The 17,649-nt window shown below is 42.7% G+C and overlaps 2 protein-coding genes across 2 annotated transcripts in view; both read right to left on the bottom strand.

Annotated features, from left to right (window-relative positions):
- Positions 1-583: 583 nt before the first annotated feature.
- LOC135248670 (histone chaperone asf1b-A) lies at positions 584-5,321 on the bottom strand. The gene is made up of 4 exons (XM_064323507.1): positions 4,758-5,321; positions 2,331-2,446; positions 1,820-1,996; positions 584-1,508 (listed from the first exon to the last, which is right to left on the bottom strand). Exons 1-4 carry the CDS (start codon positions 4,864-4,866, stop codon positions 1,317-1,319), a joined length of 594 nt encoding a protein of 197 aa, XP_064179577.1. The 5' UTR covers positions 4,867-5,321; the 3' UTR covers positions 584-1,316.
- A 716-nt stretch (positions 5,322-6,037) lies between these two features.
- LOC135248668 (complement C3-like) overlaps positions 6,038-17,649 on the bottom strand; it is a 30,188-nt gene continuing 18,576 nt past the window's right edge. The window contains exons 24-41 of the mRNA XM_064323501.1: positions 17,426-17,629; positions 16,947-17,022; positions 16,292-16,451; positions 15,841-15,930; positions 15,333-15,480; positions 14,539-14,702; positions 13,882-14,040; positions 13,668-13,727; positions 12,886-12,976; positions 12,128-12,176; positions 11,265-11,355; positions 10,954-11,043; positions 10,666-10,771; positions 10,487-10,576; positions 10,121-10,201; positions 9,731-9,814; positions 8,906-9,041; positions 6,038-7,592 (exon numbers count right to left, since the gene is read on the bottom strand). Coding sequence (XP_064179571.1) covers positions 7,502-7,592; positions 8,906-9,041; positions 9,731-9,814; positions 10,121-10,201; positions 10,487-10,576; positions 10,666-10,771; positions 10,954-11,043; positions 11,265-11,355; positions 12,128-12,176; positions 12,886-12,976; positions 13,668-13,727; positions 13,882-14,040; positions 14,539-14,702; positions 15,333-15,480; positions 15,841-15,930; positions 16,292-16,451; positions 16,947-17,022; positions 17,426-17,629 — 1,970 coding nt within the window. The 3' untranslated portion in view covers positions 6,038-7,501. The remainder of the gene's footprint in view (positions 7,593-8,905; positions 9,042-9,730; positions 9,815-10,120; positions 10,202-10,486; positions 10,577-10,665; positions 10,772-10,953; positions 11,044-11,264; positions 11,356-12,127; positions 12,177-12,885; positions 12,977-13,667; positions 13,728-13,881; positions 14,041-14,538; positions 14,703-15,332; positions 15,481-15,840; positions 15,931-16,291; positions 16,452-16,946; positions 17,023-17,425; positions 17,630-17,649) is intronic.

The raw sequence follows: 17,649 nt of genomic DNA, 5'->3' as shown, positions 1-17,649 counted from the left end.
TGCCCCTCAACAGCCCCCTCCCCCACTTGTGCACTCTGATTTTACATTGCCAATAATTTCCCACATGATCTCTGCCTTACCGACTCGTACGTTGACGCACCTGTATATTACAGTGGGACAAGCCACTGTCTAGCACTAATGTAGCCAGCCAAGGCAGTCTAATGCACAAGCAAGAATGGGGAGAACGTGAGGAAAACCAAGACAGCAAAAGGGACAGACTGCATATGGAAGGATGAAGGAGGGCAGAGGGACGAGTGATTTGAGGTGCCTTTGTTCCACCCCCCACCCCCCCCCCCCCAGCCCGAGCTGCACACAAAGACCTCTACTCCTGTGCCTGCCTCTGCTGTTGCCTAGCGACGCCTGGTAGGTTGCACTGTCACTGAAAATTTCAGCGGAGGAAAGCGTGCCTGAGGTGGGCTACCTCAATAATGCAGTATTTTATGAATGAAACAAAAGCACTGGAGCTCCCCCCCCGCCTTCCTCCCCCCCTCCCCCCTCCTCCTCCACTCCAGCATCACCATAGCTGAGAGCAATCATTCTCCATACGATTCCATATAGAAGAGAGTGCAGGGGAATAACTGGCTGCATACAAATACATTTATTTACCATCATAACAAGAATTATAAAGCTCTTCTTGGGTATTTAAAAAAAAAAAAAAACATCCCATTGCATAAAGATGCATGGCCATTTTCAATACAAATGTGGGTTACAAAAAACAAAACAAAATAAGAACGTATATACAGTTAACAATAATTAAACACCTTCATGCACAAGTACAGATCCCACACCTCCCCGTTTCCAGTTAACGTCAAAAGGCAAAACTAAAAGACATCGCTAAGCCACCATCAAAATTCTATTATACTCCTTTTAGGTGTGTCCGCACGCACATGAAATTCTCGCTTCACTTTTCTCTGTCTTTTTCGTCTCTGCTCGTCCTCCTGGTAAAGAGTGCATTGAGAAGAATGGTTCCTCAGTTGCAGGAGTAGCAGAGATTCTGGGCATCCAGTCAGTCTGTGTGATTCTGTGTAGGACTAGAGCGTGTTGGCAAACGTACAGGCGCACGCGTGTATCCGTGTAGGAGATCTGTCGTCTCCTTCCTCTTCGAGAAGTGCAGGGAGTTGTGATGCAGTGTGCACACGCGCGTGCGTGTGAATGTCTTTACCCTCCTTCCTATCCCACAGATTAGACTGAGTGCGTACTTTTTTTTTTTATGTGCGTGTGTGCGAGTGTATGGGTGTGTGATGCATACATTCTTCCTCTACAGCAGTGCTTGAGGGACAGCGTATGCGTGTTTGCTTGTTTCTTCGGTCAAACGTCTACAAACAGTCCATGGAGTTGTCGGGCATGAGCCCAAGGGCCGGGGGTTTCCCCGAGGCACAGGAAGGGGGCAACATGGCGTTGGGGGCAGGATCCACGTTCTCGCAGTCCTCCATCTTGTCGGCACAGCCTTCCCAGTTGATGTGGAAGCGCGTCACGCGCGGGTTTGACGCCAGAATGTTCCTCTGGAGCTGAGAGGAAAGCACACGGAAGTGAAGCTCTCAATGGGGGGGTCAAGGGTCAAACCCCCACAAATACCCAGAAGGGATTACCCATTTAAAATGTTTATCGCTCTGTTTGACAGCGGTGTAATGAGCCTTTACCAGTTTGCGAAGTTTGTAACAACAGGTGCGTTTGTTTGATAGTAAAGAAACTCTTTGAACTTTATTCATTTATGTTGCACTTTTCATTCGTGTTTGTAACACAAAAGTACTGGACAGAAACAGAATCACACAACGTAAATAAAGCAGGACCACGCACTTGTGAGGACAGGTGCGTTTACCTGGCAGTAGTCTGGTTTGACGGGCGGGTTCTCTCGCAGCTCTGGGTCCGTGTACTCGTTGTTGACGTAGTAGCCGATGCGGATGAACTCCTGGCCGCGGTACGTGCAGGTGATCAGCGCCACCGTCACGCCCACCGCGTCCGTCTCGGGGATCAGGTCCGTGTTCGGCGCGTCCGCCTGCCGTCGCAAAGCAGCGTTGCCAGGGGTCAAAGGTCAGCAGCGATGGGATAGGGTCAGCAGCATAGGGGTGGGGACGCAGTTTATTTTTAAAAAATTATAAAAAAACTCTTTTAAACAGTTAACTGGTAAGAAGGACCCCGCTAACTGAGCCTGAAGCGCGTGCCTAGTGTGGAGGAGAGATTAAGAGACGAGAGGAGCCAAGCGGAGGGAGGCCTTCCACAGCAGAAAGCGAAGCAGCCGATTGGTTTCAGCATGCAACCATAGCAGGTGAAACACCTGAGCGTTCACCCCGCCCCCCCAAGCTCCAGCGATGCCACGGATAAGAACCCACCTGAAAGACAAACATATGCCTCCCTGCAGGAACCGGGCCCACCAGAACCGAATCCAGAGTCTGATCGTACTCCTCGCTCTCCGCCGAGCCCACGTAGATGATCTTCCACTCCAGATCTGCAAGACCAGCAGTCACACGGCTTAAACGCCTACCGTTCACTCAGACATTGCCCATCTTCCGCCGTGGTCTAAAGACTCGTCTCTTCAGACTGTACCTGGACTAACTATCGCCACTCCGCGGGGCACTCCCAATCTGGTATCATATCTCTCTCTTAAATCCCTCCACTTTCTTCCTACGGCACTTTCGTGTTACACATATACCTCCATCCCACACTCATATTGTACTGTGTATCATTATCTTGATGTTGTAGCTTGTCATGCCTCCTAGCTTGACTCAGCATAGGTTAGGTCAGAGAGTAATGTTTACAGTGTGAACTGGACTTAATGTGTTCATGGACATGAATAACTGTTACAAAAGGAGTATTGTACCTTATTGGACCTGTGTTTTGCAGTTGTTCCAATGCCCTTCGGTACGCACTAACTGTGCATCGCTTTGGATAAAAGCGTCTGCCAAATAAATGAAATGTAATGCAATGTCTGCAGTGACATTCGAGTGCCCCCGGAGGGCGCTGCTGCCACAGGTTGTGGAAGAGGGAGCCCAGGGAAACCGCATACAGCAGGTGACCTCAGCAGCAGTCTTACGAAAAATGAGGGCTTCAGGACCCAGACCTTTCCTCATGTCACTGTTTTTCTGAATTTCTGAATAGCAGTCATAGGGTATTTGAGGAGGAGGAGGAGGAGAAGGAGGAGAAGGAGAAGAAGAAAATCCCCTTAGTTTGGGGCTTTATTGCGTGGACATGTGAAGTTGTTTATGAAATCTGTCTGTTGAAATGTGGTCAGAATGTACAGAATTTAATGTTTTTAAGGGCTGAGTATCTCTGGCTGTTGTGGTTATTTCTGTGGGGAACCCTGAAAAGTGCCAAACTCTCGGTGCTGTATAGGTACGGGGCATGCCGCCGCCAAGGCGTAACTTGGCGGGATGGCATACCTGCCATCCCAATTTCTTTCTTATTGCTGTAAGTTGCTTTTTGTGTACTAAATGTATTTAAATTATACATCCAAGCGAGTTGGTTTTGACATGTTGGTTGATTTCCCCATTAACTGTTTGACAATCCTATCAGTGAATTTGGACATTTAGATTGGAATTATTATATATTTCATAATAACTTATTTTTACACCAATATTTTACATGTACAGTTTTTATATTATAAGGTGCACAACTGATTTCATTACAGATGGAGCAGGTTAAATTTTCTCTAAAAAGTTCAGCCCATTCTGTATCCCGCCTCCCTCAGTTTCTTTGTAATTTAAGCAGACACAAAACTATGTACAAACAGTGTGAGATTTATGAGTCTTGAGGTGCTTGTACGCTTGAGCCTGTTTTCCGAGGGATAATTTGTTAAAAGCGAATAATTAACAGCAGACTGGGCTAAACTCAGTGCTGCGGCTTGTTGATAAAATCCTACTTGTACGACAAGGCAATTTGCGAAATCTGCCGATATGGACTAATTACAGGGTTATTTTACGCTTACACTCCATTTCCTATAAAAACCACATGCGAAACGCGGTGCCTGCTAAACAACTCTCAGATGACTCAAGAGGCTAAACATTACTGAGGGGACGGGGGCAGCGATCTTATTATGGAGCACCGCCAAAATAACCACACAGTCAAACGGAATTTAATTTATGCGCGCTTGGAGACCGCAGTCCCATCAGGTTGCAGGCTGCTCCAGTCCGTTCTCAGTCACAGTCACTAGCTTCCCTTGTCTGCTGTCAAGGTAAATTTAAAGCAGAGAGGGAGCGCGCCGACCGGATAAGTCAAAAGCCAACACAAGAACCCGCCCACGTATCAGAAATGGCCCAATCGCTCGGTAAAGGCGTGGACCAAAGACATTTTCGCTCCCTTGGTGCAAGTCCCCGCCGGCGCCAAAATTCAAAGACGACCGTATTGTTAATTTGCTTGCTAGGACTGTTATCGGAATCAAATAGCTATAACAACCTAAAAGATGGCAATGCATCGATGTTTGCTTGGCCAAGAACAATTACATTTAAACACAAGACGTCAGTCGTAACGTCATCCCCGTTATCAAAACTAATTTGGCTAAAGTTTTACAGAATCCCAATTAGCACTCAGTTCTTAAATGTATAAAATCAGGCAAACTTAAGTAATAGAAATGATTTCAAATCATATGGCTAGCTAACCTTATCAAGACTATAAAATTGGAGCTACTGCCAAGATAACCAACTGCAGGATTTCATACAAAACATTTTCTCGCTTTCCATTTTCATAACGCACAACGCGATTTGTTCACTTGCATCTAAAAGAATATAATGCATGCGGGGTAACGTTATGAAAAGTGCACTCACCTTCTGGTAGGTCCTCCATGCATTCAAATGTCATTTCGAACTGAAAGGGGTTGCCAAACGGACTCGGGTTATCCAGAACCGCGACATTTAACACTTGAACTTTCGCCATAACTGAACGTGACTGGTTTAACCGAATAGTGTGAAGACCCAAACTAGCAAAGCTAACAAAATGAATGCAAGATAGATCTGACAGGTTATTGGATGACCATGTAGTTTTCGACTTTAAAACGTATTTGAAGTACGATGAATAACAGTTCACAAGGAAATGATCCAGCAGTTCGCAAACAATCTTGCTGTATAGCTAACTGACCAACAATATTAGCCGCTAGCTAACTATTGTTGTAAGTGTTCAAGCAAACGGCCAATCATTCTTTAACACTGGCCGGATACTTTTCCTCAGCGCTCAGAATTTAGATTTTTAAAATGTACTCAAGAAGAGAGCAGCAATTTAAGTTTAAGTAATATTGAACTCCCCGCTGCAAACCAAATTTCCGTTTATTAATTCATACATTTATCGTTCTCCTCACTCTCCCGCCAGGCAGCTTGCATGCGATTGAGGAAGCTCAATGCTGATTTGCTGATATATAGCAAGCCTTGGCCACGGCACAGGAAGTCCCGGATGCCACCGTATTGAACTGGCGGACAGTGTAAAGCCGTGACAGCTATAGCTTCGCATATACATAATTATATCACGATAATCCAGACACGTACAGTATGTAGTGTGCAGTAGGCCCACTGTCCACCAGAGGTGAAAACTTTTACCATGGATGAGGATGAAATCCTTTTTTCCATTAATGGTACGGTACAGTGAATAGATACAGCAACACAACTCAGACACTTTTGTTTGTTTGTTTGTTTTTTTGTTGTTGCCATAATAGCCTTATAGCAACAATTCTAGCCTGCTAGTGTTGTCTGAGTATTATTGTATCATGTAGTACCACCACCTTTTTTTTATTATTGAAGGGGACCAGTTCAGCGTACATTGTCTTTCATAGAACACAGAAATCACAATCTCAGAAATTTCAGGATTAAATAAATCTCCCCCTTTTGTTATTATACTATTTTCTTCAGGTGAAGATGTTGTGAGAAAAGAAAAGAAAAGTACAGGCCTATTGGTTTTGAGAATCGTAATTTTGTGGGAATTGTAAGCTGCTTCCAAATGGACTCCTGGCTTTGTGATTTGGGCATACATGCAGAAAAGAAGAATTTCATTTACAGTGAATGTTTACATTTGTTAAAACACTGAAATCAGCTAACCTTCGACTTCACCAGCAGAGGTCTTTTGATTGACTGAAACCTTTATTTCAGGGAAGTCCCACTGAGACCAAGGTCTCTTTTTCAGAGGAGCCCTGATTACAATATAAACATTTACTGTGACAGTTTTACAAAACATAAATTACAGTTAAGACACAAGGAATTCGCATACGCCAAGCGCAAATATATAGGACGTGTTCAAGGAGGTATCTTGGATGACACGTTCAACACCACGTAGCCCCAGACTACCATGTCCTGGTCCAGTGTTTTATTCTTTTTACAAACTTCACAAATGAACACACAGTAAGCACCTTCTTTCCAAATAATTTCAAATGATCATTTTATCTGTAGATTTTATCAAAAATAAAAGTAATGCATACAGTAAGCGCCATAATGTTTGGGACAAAGACATATTGAACATTTATTTGGCTCTGTACTTCACAATTTTCGTTTTGCAATCACATGTGGTTATTGTACATTCTCAGGTTTTATTCAAGGGCATGTTTATATATTTTGTTTTCACCATGTAGAAATGACAGCACTTTTTTATAAATAGTCCTCCCATTTCAGGTCATAATGTTTGAGACAAATGACATCACAGGTACTTCTGATTAGTAAGGTGTGTTCCTTCCTTAGTGCAGGTATAAGAGAGCTTTCAGTATCTAGTCTTGATTCTAGCCTTTTGATAGCCTTGGAACTTGATAATGGCATTTGTCAACAAGGGGGTCATTCTTGTACCAATGAAAGTCAAGGAAGCCATTATGAGGCTGAGAAATAAGAAAAGAAAAGAAGAAAAAAAAAAAACAGAGACATAGGCCAAAGCTTAGGCTAACCAAAATCAACTGTTTTGAACGTAATTAAGAAGAAAGAAAGCCCCAGTGAGCTCAGAAATCACAGAGCTTGGTGAAACCAAAATGTTTAAAATTACACTTAAAAAAAGCTGAGAATGCACACTTCAACCGTATGTGAATTGTTTGATTACAAATCTAATATTGTGGAGTACAGAGCCAAATCAATAAAAAAAAGTATTTGTCCCAAACATTATGGCACTCACTATAAATTAAGCAGTTAATGTCATATCAAGTTATCAGTGCCATTTTTTAAATAATTATAAGAGCAGCTGACATTCATTACAGGTATTCAACTCCAGTCTTGTGCAGTAAACTGACCCCACAGAATTACATTCTGACCAACTGCAGTTTAATTGTACCATTCAGAGATCTTTTTCTTGCGATTCAAAGTGACATGTTGCGGTTGATATGTTCAAATGCAAATGAAGTATAACTGCCTGTTGTCACAGCCTATATAGTCAACACCCAGGTATACTTGCGCGGCTGAAAGAAATGCTGCTCTTGGTTGGTTTGTAGTGTTAGCCAATGGAACAGCCACAAACAAAGAAGGAAGTAAATTATAATGGTGGCTGTTTGTTGGAGGAACTTTATTACTCCTAATTATTTTTATGTTTGTTGGAGGAACATAATTATTCCTAATTATTCCTGACACCGGTGCACAGGTTCCAGGCACTCCACCTCCATGGGGCAGTGTTCAATCCAGGTGCCTCTGCCTAGCATGTACATCATCCTGAAAGGAGGGACACACCAGTGACATCACACACACCACCATGTACACAAACATATAAACACGCCACCATGTACACAAACATATAAACACGCCACCATGTACACAAACATATAAACATGCCACCATGTACACACATAAACACACTACCATGTACACAAACATATAAATACCCCACCATGTACACACACATAAACACACAACCAATCACACACACATGCATACAATAGACATATAACACACAGCAGCATGTACACAAACATCCAGTACACATATAACGCAGGGCACCTTGTACACACACATATAAATACCACCATGTACACAAACATATAAACACCCCACCATGTACACACACATAAACACACAACCAATTACACACACATACATAAAATAGACATATAACACACAGCAGCAACACACACATCCAGTACACATATAACACAGGGCACCGTGTACATACGCATAGAAACACCACCATGTACGCACACATAAACACAACACCATGTACACAAACATATAAACACACACACCACCATGTACACACACATAAATACATCACCATGGCTCAATTGCCTAATTCACTGACAACCCTATAAAATCATCCGGGAAAAGTGAAATGGGCTAAACATGGTGATAAGCTGGACATTTCTGTGATGAAGTGTTATCTTATTCAAAATCATCAACAAAATAGTTAATAAAGCCTGTTGCTTGTATTAGCATAATCTACATAATGCTCTACATGGTGAACGATATTAACGTTTTGAAATCTCCCTTTAAACCATGTGGGCTGCAGCTTTAAATTGAACCTCGGTTAACCACCAGTAGAGGTCACTAAGTGATTTCAGCAAGACATAGCAACCGGGTTTAGGCTAAAATGTAGGCGCGCATTAAACCGCAGGTTCTGAGGACACAGAAGTCGGGGTTTACGTGACCATGTGACCTGTTCTGGACAACGCGGGTTTAAACTTGTGCTAAACTCTAAACTGCAGCTAAGCTAATAACAGAGCAACAGCCCCTTACAGACTATGTTCATATGCATCACTAAAAAACATTGGACGTACAGCATGGCATACCATATACACTCGCTGCGTGTGCACAAACAGTAAAAAAGCCAGATCACGTCCATGCATATGACATACAAAAATATACCCCAATAGTTTCTGGCACCACTAACACATAATTTCACTGCAATGAAATGCATTTCTTTAAAATCCTGGGGTGAGGGTTGCTTAAATAATACCATGTTTGCCTCAGCAGTCTGGCGCCCTCTGCTGTGTGACTGAGGCAGTGTAGATCAGAAGGCTTGTTTAGCTCACCTGTCCTCTCCTCTGATGAGGTCCACAGACTTGCCCATGATCAGGTAGGTCTTTCCCTCTGTCAGGTCTATCGCCTCTCTGCACTGGGGGTGCGCCACAAATGTACGATTTTCCCCCCTCACTCCAGAGTCAGTACCTGCAGAGCGACATTGACGTGCAATTCTGCGAGATCGTGTGTAACAGTTATCCCTTTTCCACCAGCATTGTCTGCACTGTTGCAATAAATGAACAGCAGGATCATTCGAATATGCTGCTGTCAATGAGCCATGGAGATTTGAGCTGCTACCGTCCTGTAGGCAGTGGCTTCTGATTCATAAGCGTTGGTAAATGCCTGAGTTGCGCTTCCATTTGGGCACGTCGCAGACACTCTTATCCAGAGCTACTCACAAACGTGCAGACATGATGCAGAGATGCCGTCAAGCCATCAGTGTCACAAACTGTAAAGCCGCATAGAGCTGACATCATAACACATTGCTAAGTGCAGCACCTTGTTCAATTCCAGTGGGGCATTGCTGCTATTTTGGTAATGACTGGGAAAATGCGGTCTTTTTCATTTTAAAAATGACATTTATAAACGCCAAAAACGGTACCCAAATTTTTCATGTTGCAGAGATTATACAGACGAATGCTGAGAAAAACCAAACAGACCGGACCAAATCCCAAATCAGCCCATAAAAATGTAAATAAAGTTTTTGTTTTTATTGAAACACAAAACCTGCTGACCTTGAGCTCTGCCAGTGAGGGAGAGAGAGAGGAGAAGACAGACATTGGTAAACCGGAACTGAGACCCTGTGATGAGAGAAGCTGAAGTACTAAAGGCTCTACCTTCTTTGATGACATCCTGAACAAGGACAGTGAAGCGGTCCATGGTGGGAGTCAGATCAGCCTGGAGAACTTTGGCTTTGTACACTGCAGATGATTGACATGGTAAGTAAAGCAGCACACTGTCAAAACACAGTAAAATCAGCACATAACGTGTCCTTTTAAAAACACAACTCCATATCTAGTAAAGGACTACACATTTTGTGTTACTTTTGACACAGTCTGTGTTAAAAAGTCTCCTTTTGTAACACATAAATTGTATATTTGTAGTAGAAAAGTAGTAACTTTGAAAAAAAAAGTGTTGAAAGTAACAGAAGTAGTAAGAGTAAAAGTGTGTTGGATATTACCACATCCTTTTTCAGCGTGCAGTCCCCCCCCCCGAGGTGACCGTACCGTAATCCATTCCAGCTTCACAGGCTGCCGCCTCACGGTCCAACTCATCAACCTTCTTCTTCTTCTGGTAGCTGCAGTTTTCTGTGAGCAGTAGAGGGAATGTGAGTGAGGAGGCCGTCATGCCAGTCTCCTCTGTGACATCACTTCCTGCCTGATGGATGTGCACGCCCCACCTTCTGCACAGCAGCACACATTCTCATTGGCAGATCCTGTTCATGCCAGACTCCTCTGTGACATCACTTCCTGCCTAACAGATGTACATGACCTACCTTCTGCACAGCAGCACACGTTCTCATTGGCAGATCCTGTTCATGCCAGACCTCCACTGTGACATCACTTCCTGCCTAACAGATGTGCTTGACCTACCTTCTGCACAGCGGCACACGTTCTCATGGCAGATCGTGTTCAGGGTCCCGTCCTTCTTCTTCGGGTGATAAAACTTTGTACAGCGGTTTTCTGCAGTGAGACAGTTTTCACACTGCTGGTACCTCTCTTTTAACTCAAAGGCAGGACTTTCTGAGCCAGCAGGGAAGATTTGAACTCACCCATGGAGTTATACTCATACAGAGTAACAGCAGCTGGCTGAAGCAAACCCACTCTGTTCATTTTATGTATCCTGAAGGCCACTATGTCAGACAGCTGATGGGAAACCTGTTGAAGGAGAGAGAGAGAAAGAGAGAGAGAGAGAGAGAGAGAGCGATAGAGCACGAGAGGGGAGGCAGAAATTAGCGAAAGACTTTGTCAGACCCTGAGCAACAAGCCAAATGCAACAGGAGCAGGCAGACCAAAAAAGGTGCTTTGAGCTACACCAGAGAAGCATAAGACCACAACACCTTATCCAGGAAGAAAACGAGGGAGCCCTTCTGAGAAAGCTGCTTGTCAATCTCAATCTTCTGGACGTATCTGTCCCTTCCTGAGGTTAACTGTCAGGGTGAATGTGAAACAAGGCCATGACATGTGAGATAGGATGTTCAATCAGTCAATATGCCAAAAAGATCAAGTGGTCAGTCATGTAATTTCGCAAAGTGTAACCCAGGATTAAAGTATAAAGTAAACATTCAATCCAAGCAGCATCATTTATTGCAATGATCAAATAGTAAGTAGCACTGTTATCTACAGTGATGGACCCAGCCTCGTTCCTCACCCTGTCAAGGTCCTTCTCATCTGCTATGAAGCCAGTAAGCATGGTGATATCCAGGACAGACATGGTGGCATCTCTGTAGAAGGACTTGTATCTTGGAAAGACAAAAAAAACAAAGTAACTGAAACTGGATTTGTGTTGACAGACTTAAAAAAATAACTGAAATATATGAACACACTTAAATCCCCATTGAGTGGCAGTATCAGAGGTCCTGTCTCATCTCTGGAGAAGAGCACACACTAGGAGATCTGTCGAGTGGAAAGTCAGGTGCAATCTTCAGTTTTAACTTTCTCATAAAAGAACAAGAAAATATCATAACATGACCAAGAACAGTCTAGCTCGAAGAACAGAGCATTACTACCTGTGAAAGTTCTTATAGATATTTCGCACATCCGTGAAACATGGTATGACCACCACTGTCTAAGCTCTCTCTGAAAAAGTGGGTTTCCTTCTAACCACAATTGCAATTCCATTTTAACAAGTAATTCATTTTTCTTAATTAGGTGCTTTTCATGTTTTGGTGCTTTTCATGTTTTCAATGTTGGGTAATAAGCACAATATGAAAATTGGAATTTCATTCTTCATGGCACACATAGCTGATCTGACATAATGTGGTTTAAGAGGATAAATAATTTCTCTAAACACAAAAAGCATCTAATTGAGAAAAATGAACAACTTGTTAAAATTCTGGGATTGCAAAGCAGAATACACAGGGGTACTCCAGGACCGAGGTTGTGAACCACTGGCCAAGAGAGCGCATGAAGTATATATTCATCAATTCGTCCTGGAGATTTTAAAACTCTTCCTGTAAAATAAAGTCCTACAAAGGATTGCAAGAGATCTGGTTCGATTTCAGTTGAACTTACATCATCTCAATTGTGAGCTTGTACGTCTCCAGTGCATCCCCATTGGTAACTGTAAAAGAAATATGAATAAAATTGAGCTTAGTCAAATCATATACAGCCAGAGAAACTGTTTGCATGTAAAATCCAAGTAACATTGACATCCAAAGCCATTTTCCCTGTGAAACAGTGTTTAATTTGAAGGGAAGCTACTGTGAAAAAACAAAACAAAACAAAAAAACGTTAAAAAAAGGCCAATGAAATGTTAAATTAAGATTATCTCTCATTTTGTTCCTGTTTCAAAATGTATTACTTGCTTTGTTATTTGCATCTAAAAAGGGCATGGCCTTTGTTTATAAACACAATACAGAAGTGCACTATGGGATAGCTGGCTCCCTGGCTCATAGTACTTCTTTTAAAGGGGTGGTTGACTGTTGGTATCTAGGGGTGTGGTTGTACCGGACCCTGATGTTATTTGAAACGAAGGCTTTTAGTTGAATTACGAATGTATTAATGCCTATTAAATACCATGAAAATCACACCCCTGAATACAAAAAACAGTCAATGTCCCTTCCAAAATGGAGACTTTGTGATACAGTGTATTGCTCTGTTGCCAATAAACAAAGACCATGCCCATTTTAAAAGTGAATAATAAAAAAGTGAGCAATTTTGAAACAGGAGCCAAAAAGAGAGATGTTATTAAATGTCCCATTCTCTACATTTGGAGGTAATATTTTTTCCAGCGGAGTTTCACAGTTGCTTCAGTGCCCAATATACTATACCATGAGGCTCCCTCTCTATCTTCACCTCCAGTTCAAAGTTCCCACACTCTGGTTCCTTTTCCTCGGGCAAAGCGTTGTATATTGTCATCACCTGCAATATACCCATCAGACGTTGTTCAGGGAGGGAATACCCAAATACTGTTCAAATTATTTCTTAGAGCTGAGGAGGTTAGGCTTGCTGAAAGACAATATGTGTACGTTTGATATGCGAATGTAGAATTCTTATGAAATAAAAAGTGAAAAGGTTGCTTAATGCAAGCTTTAATCACATAAAATGTTTTCGGCTCCTATTACAAAAAAGAGAAAGATTTGACTATAGTGCATTTTTAGCTGTGTGAGCGTTAGTCATGTTGACTGAGCACTATCAACTGTGTTTGCAGTTTTACACAATTAAGTCAATGACTGTATCTTCTGCAAGAAACCTTTCACCTCTGAAACCCCACAGTTCTGCATTGTTTGGCCTGTTCTGTAATGATTTTACATTTGTCTCCAGTCAATCCATATTAAGTAAAAGCACAACATATTCCATCAGAAGGACGATTGTGGAACTCTTTGACATGGAAAATCTCAATTCACAATATATTTTTACATGAATTCTGCAATTAGTAACAAAATTTGTGGCACCCTACATTGTCCTTAAAATGTACAAAAGCCTAGATGACAGATTAAATTAATTTGCATATTATTATTATTATTATTTGGAAAAGAACATGTTCATAGAACATTTGTAATTCCTAGTTTTTAGGTTTTTACCCAGAATGGCCGGTTGACGTTGGACTCACCGACAGGGTCCCTTGGCCTGTTCCTTTGGCAGTGACAGTCAGGTTTTCTTCAAAATTAATCTGCAAACACAAAGACAACAATTCCTTACAGACTCAAAAGCAATGATCTGCTCTCATACACATTTTCTCTCTCTCTCTCTCTCTCTCTCTCTCTCTCTCACACTGCTCTTCCACCATTTCGTCCTTTATTTGTGCGTCAGTCTGCCAGGCTCACCCTCTCTGAGCGCGTGAGGTGAGCGTTGTCCCAGTTGAATGTCCACCTGACGGGTTGGCTACGACCGACCACACTGAGGCTCACTTGCAAGTCGATGTTTTTCAAATCGGATACTTCTGACATGTACATAGCCACAGCCTGGAAGACTATCATGGTGGCCTGTAGGGAACAGCAGGGGGCAGTAATGAGATGTTGACAAGATGCTAATACTGTGTCACTTGTCCTTGTGAAATGTGCTGGACCCCATACAGTGCGTCAATGAGGAGTCCAATTCAGGGCATCCTGCGACACAAATTTCTGCATAGACTCATTGATCCAATAAGATTATAATGTAGTTGCGTCAGAAACCCTTGAGGTAAGCTATGTAACAGAAGGAGAGACATTTGGGGGTATTAAAGTCCAGGCAAGATTATACACTATAGGTTAAGACTGAGCCTACGGAATTACCTATTCTTGTCATTATCTATTTTTATATTCTTATAATATAACTAAAACTGATACATGTACTGTAATACAGGATCTGAGCAGAAGTCTTGATAATGTAATACCACAAAAAATGAATACAAGAAGGCTATGACATGAGTATGTTTTGCAGAAATTTGTGATAGTGAACGTACCCCGCAAAGCCCACAATCAGTGGCACACAGTATGCAGTACCTGGGTAGACCTGGGGCCTCTGTTGTGGAACTTATGTTTTGTCAACCACCTGATGACGTGCTGAGCCTGGTTAAACTCTTTGGCTTTCACCAAGGCCAGCAGTGCGTAGCCAGTAGCCTCAAGTGTGGAAAGGTGACTGCCGGGGACTGGCCAGTGTGTTTTTTCTGTAAGAGTAGATTGGGACATATTGAAGACTTTTGCCTGAATTACGAAGTGAAAGTATGATGGAACCAATGTTGAAATCCCCTTTTATTTTTTTCGATATCTGCACATTTTTGTGTCTTTATGTAACCCTATAGTCTCTGCTATGAAGAAGGTACAGTGGTTTTGCAATAGTTTGATTTATTACTTTCATTAATTACAGCTGCAACTATTTTCTTTCTTAGACCCCAGACAAGATTTGTGAGTTCCAAAAAGAACTTTGGGTGATTGTCGCTCCGACTTTCCAACTGCAATTGCCATTATTTTAGGTTCTCATAGGATCATATATTAGGTCCTCCTGGGAATCTGGTCACTCTGGTTAAGGTATGTAATGGACCACACAGTATGAAGGCTCTCTCAGCCTGGCATACCAGACAACACTTATAACACAGATAGCTGGAGATAAGGTGTAGTATTTAGGACTGAGAGCGTGATTGAGTGCACCCTAACTGAAGTTTGTTGCTGGCCATCAGAGTGGAGGCTGTGCACGATCGCGCCCTCAGTCTCACGCACCACACCCGCAAGTACTACAAGCTGGATGCTCAGTTAAGTCCCCTTTCTATTTAAAATATTCACGTAACACTTCTGTTTACCAGATGAGAAGCGGTTCAGGATGTCCAGCTGGTGATTTCCCTCGTTGCTCAGAGCGTAGGCAGTGAGGGCCACGGCGTAGGGGTTGGTCAGGCTGTGGATTCTACGAGAGAGGAAGTCGCTGGCTTCCTCCATGCTGTTTGACAGGTTCTGTGGTAATGGAACAGAGTGTAAAATAACATCAAAATAACTAGGAAATCAGCCAAGAATAGATCAGCTGGGAGGGAGGGAGACCCTGTTAGTTCTGTATTTGAAAAACATAATCATAGCTGCAACATTTACCTGTGCTTTTGGTATAATTTTTGAATGGCGTGTACTGCGCCATTGGGTATTGGGTAGAGCATCGTTACCCTCCTGTAATAGTTTTGGCTTGTTGTTACTGGTCGTGTGTCGCTGCCTTGTGATGAGACTGTGTAACATGAGGCCAAAATTTGGTGGGACCCATTTTTCTGTGTGATATGTGATGCACTGAAACTGTCCCCATATTTAGAGGCACTGGGTGTCGATTACCATCATCGCGCATATGTGACGGGACTCCTGCATGGCGATGAGGACGAACGCGGTCATCGAAGCGTCGCTGTCTTTCCCCTGCACGCCACCCTGCGGGCAGAGAGCACAAAACAAGCGCGAGTCTTATAATTTCCAAACAGACTTCTGACTATGGGATTCACATTGCCATTTACACCAGTAATATAGCACTGTCAAGATCGAAAGGCTGCAAGTGTGTTCGGTGACCTATACCTCCCATACACCTATCCGGCCTCTAAGGTTAGGATAGACTCCGGATGATCAAAAATAAATAAGCCCATTGCTTCTGCTTCAGTTTCGGTAAATAATGAAACTGATAGTTCAGAGCATCACACCTTTCACAAATGATTACATCTGAAGCAAGGGAACATATTTTGGTGGAGGATGGGGGATAACGGTGTATCCTTGCTGGAGGTCACCTGCAGTAGCATACCATAATCTCTGCGTCGTAGACCGGTGAATGCTCTTTGAAAATGCCATCTGGCTGCTGTGCGTTCAGGACCAGCCACTTGAGGGCGCTACAAAGTACGTCGTCTGCAATGGTGACAAGTCTGTATGCCAAGCCAAACACTTTGGCCACGTATGCTGTCAGCCTGGTGGAGAAGCAAGAAAGTCCCCACCACATCAAAACATCTTAAGCACCTTAACACCCAAAGTATGGATTCACCCAGATTAATCAAAAATACGGATTTCTGAACTGATTCCGATGGTCACAGGTCACAGGGTTTTGAAAGCCAGTACAAAATAGCACTGTGTTATTGTATTGGATCCACTTTTATTTATTGGAAAACAGGACAACTGAACCCCCAAAAAGCCAGCAAGTTAGATAAAAAAAAATTTAAAAAACTTGACAGTGGGAAGTAATAAATACTCAAATGGCGTTGAGAAAGAAACTCCCTGGTGGGATGAAATCTCAGAAGAAACCTGTGTTAGATGGGGATTCAATCCTCTACTGGCCAGCCTTGTGTCAGTTGTTAATGTTAGTGATTGGGCAGATAATATGCAGGGTGATGGACTGGCTGGTAAAAGTGATGTGATAAGGAGGCTGTGGTAGTTCAGTTGGGCAAGAATGATGAGAAGGGGCTTACCAGGTGCTGGGTTTCCTGTCTTTCCAAACGCTATACGAGCCATCAGTTTTACGATAGTACATCTGCTGAGTATAACCTGAACATAGGGGGAAGGAGAAGTAAGAGAAGCATTTTCAGCACTAAAAAAAAATCTCTTCCTCAGTGGGATACATGAATGTAAAACATTTTTATTAAAAAGATTGCGTAGAAGAAACGAGTCATTTTTAATCACAAACAAGTTGTTTAATGTCCACAAACAGGTCACACCGGCTATTTTATCTTTTGATTCATGGTCTGCAAATTCCTCAAATAAAAAGGTCTGACGTATTTATGAATTTGAAATGCATGATGAATTTACTGGCTTGTGCTTTGAAAGTATTTGGAATATTTGAGAAATGAGACATCAGGTAGCGTTACAAGCTTTGCCTTTAATGTATTTGGTATAGAAATACACAGTATATTTGATAAATTAACCTGGTCAATGTGTGGTGACGTCTTACCCATTGTGATGTACTTGATGGCTAAGGCTCTGCGCTCTAGTCCCACTTTCTCCCACTGGTGGGTGGTGTCCATGTAGTGTGTGGAGATGACGGGTCCGGTCATGCTGATCATGTTCTGCTCACCATTCCCCGTGGGACGAGCTATGAGGCGGCCCATGGAGGAACCGCTGATGGCTTCTTGAATGGGCTGACTCGGCAGCTCACCTGTGTGGGCATACACCTGC

This window comes from Anguilla rostrata, chromosome 2 (genome assembly GCF_018555375.3).
Source record: "Anguilla rostrata isolate EN2019 chromosome 2, ASM1855537v3, whole genome shotgun sequence".
NCBI lineage: Eukaryota > Metazoa > Chordata > Actinopteri > Anguilliformes > Anguillidae > Anguilla > Anguilla rostrata.
Note: the sequence above shows the minus strand (reverse complement) of the source record. Positions and strands in the feature narration are given on the sequence as shown.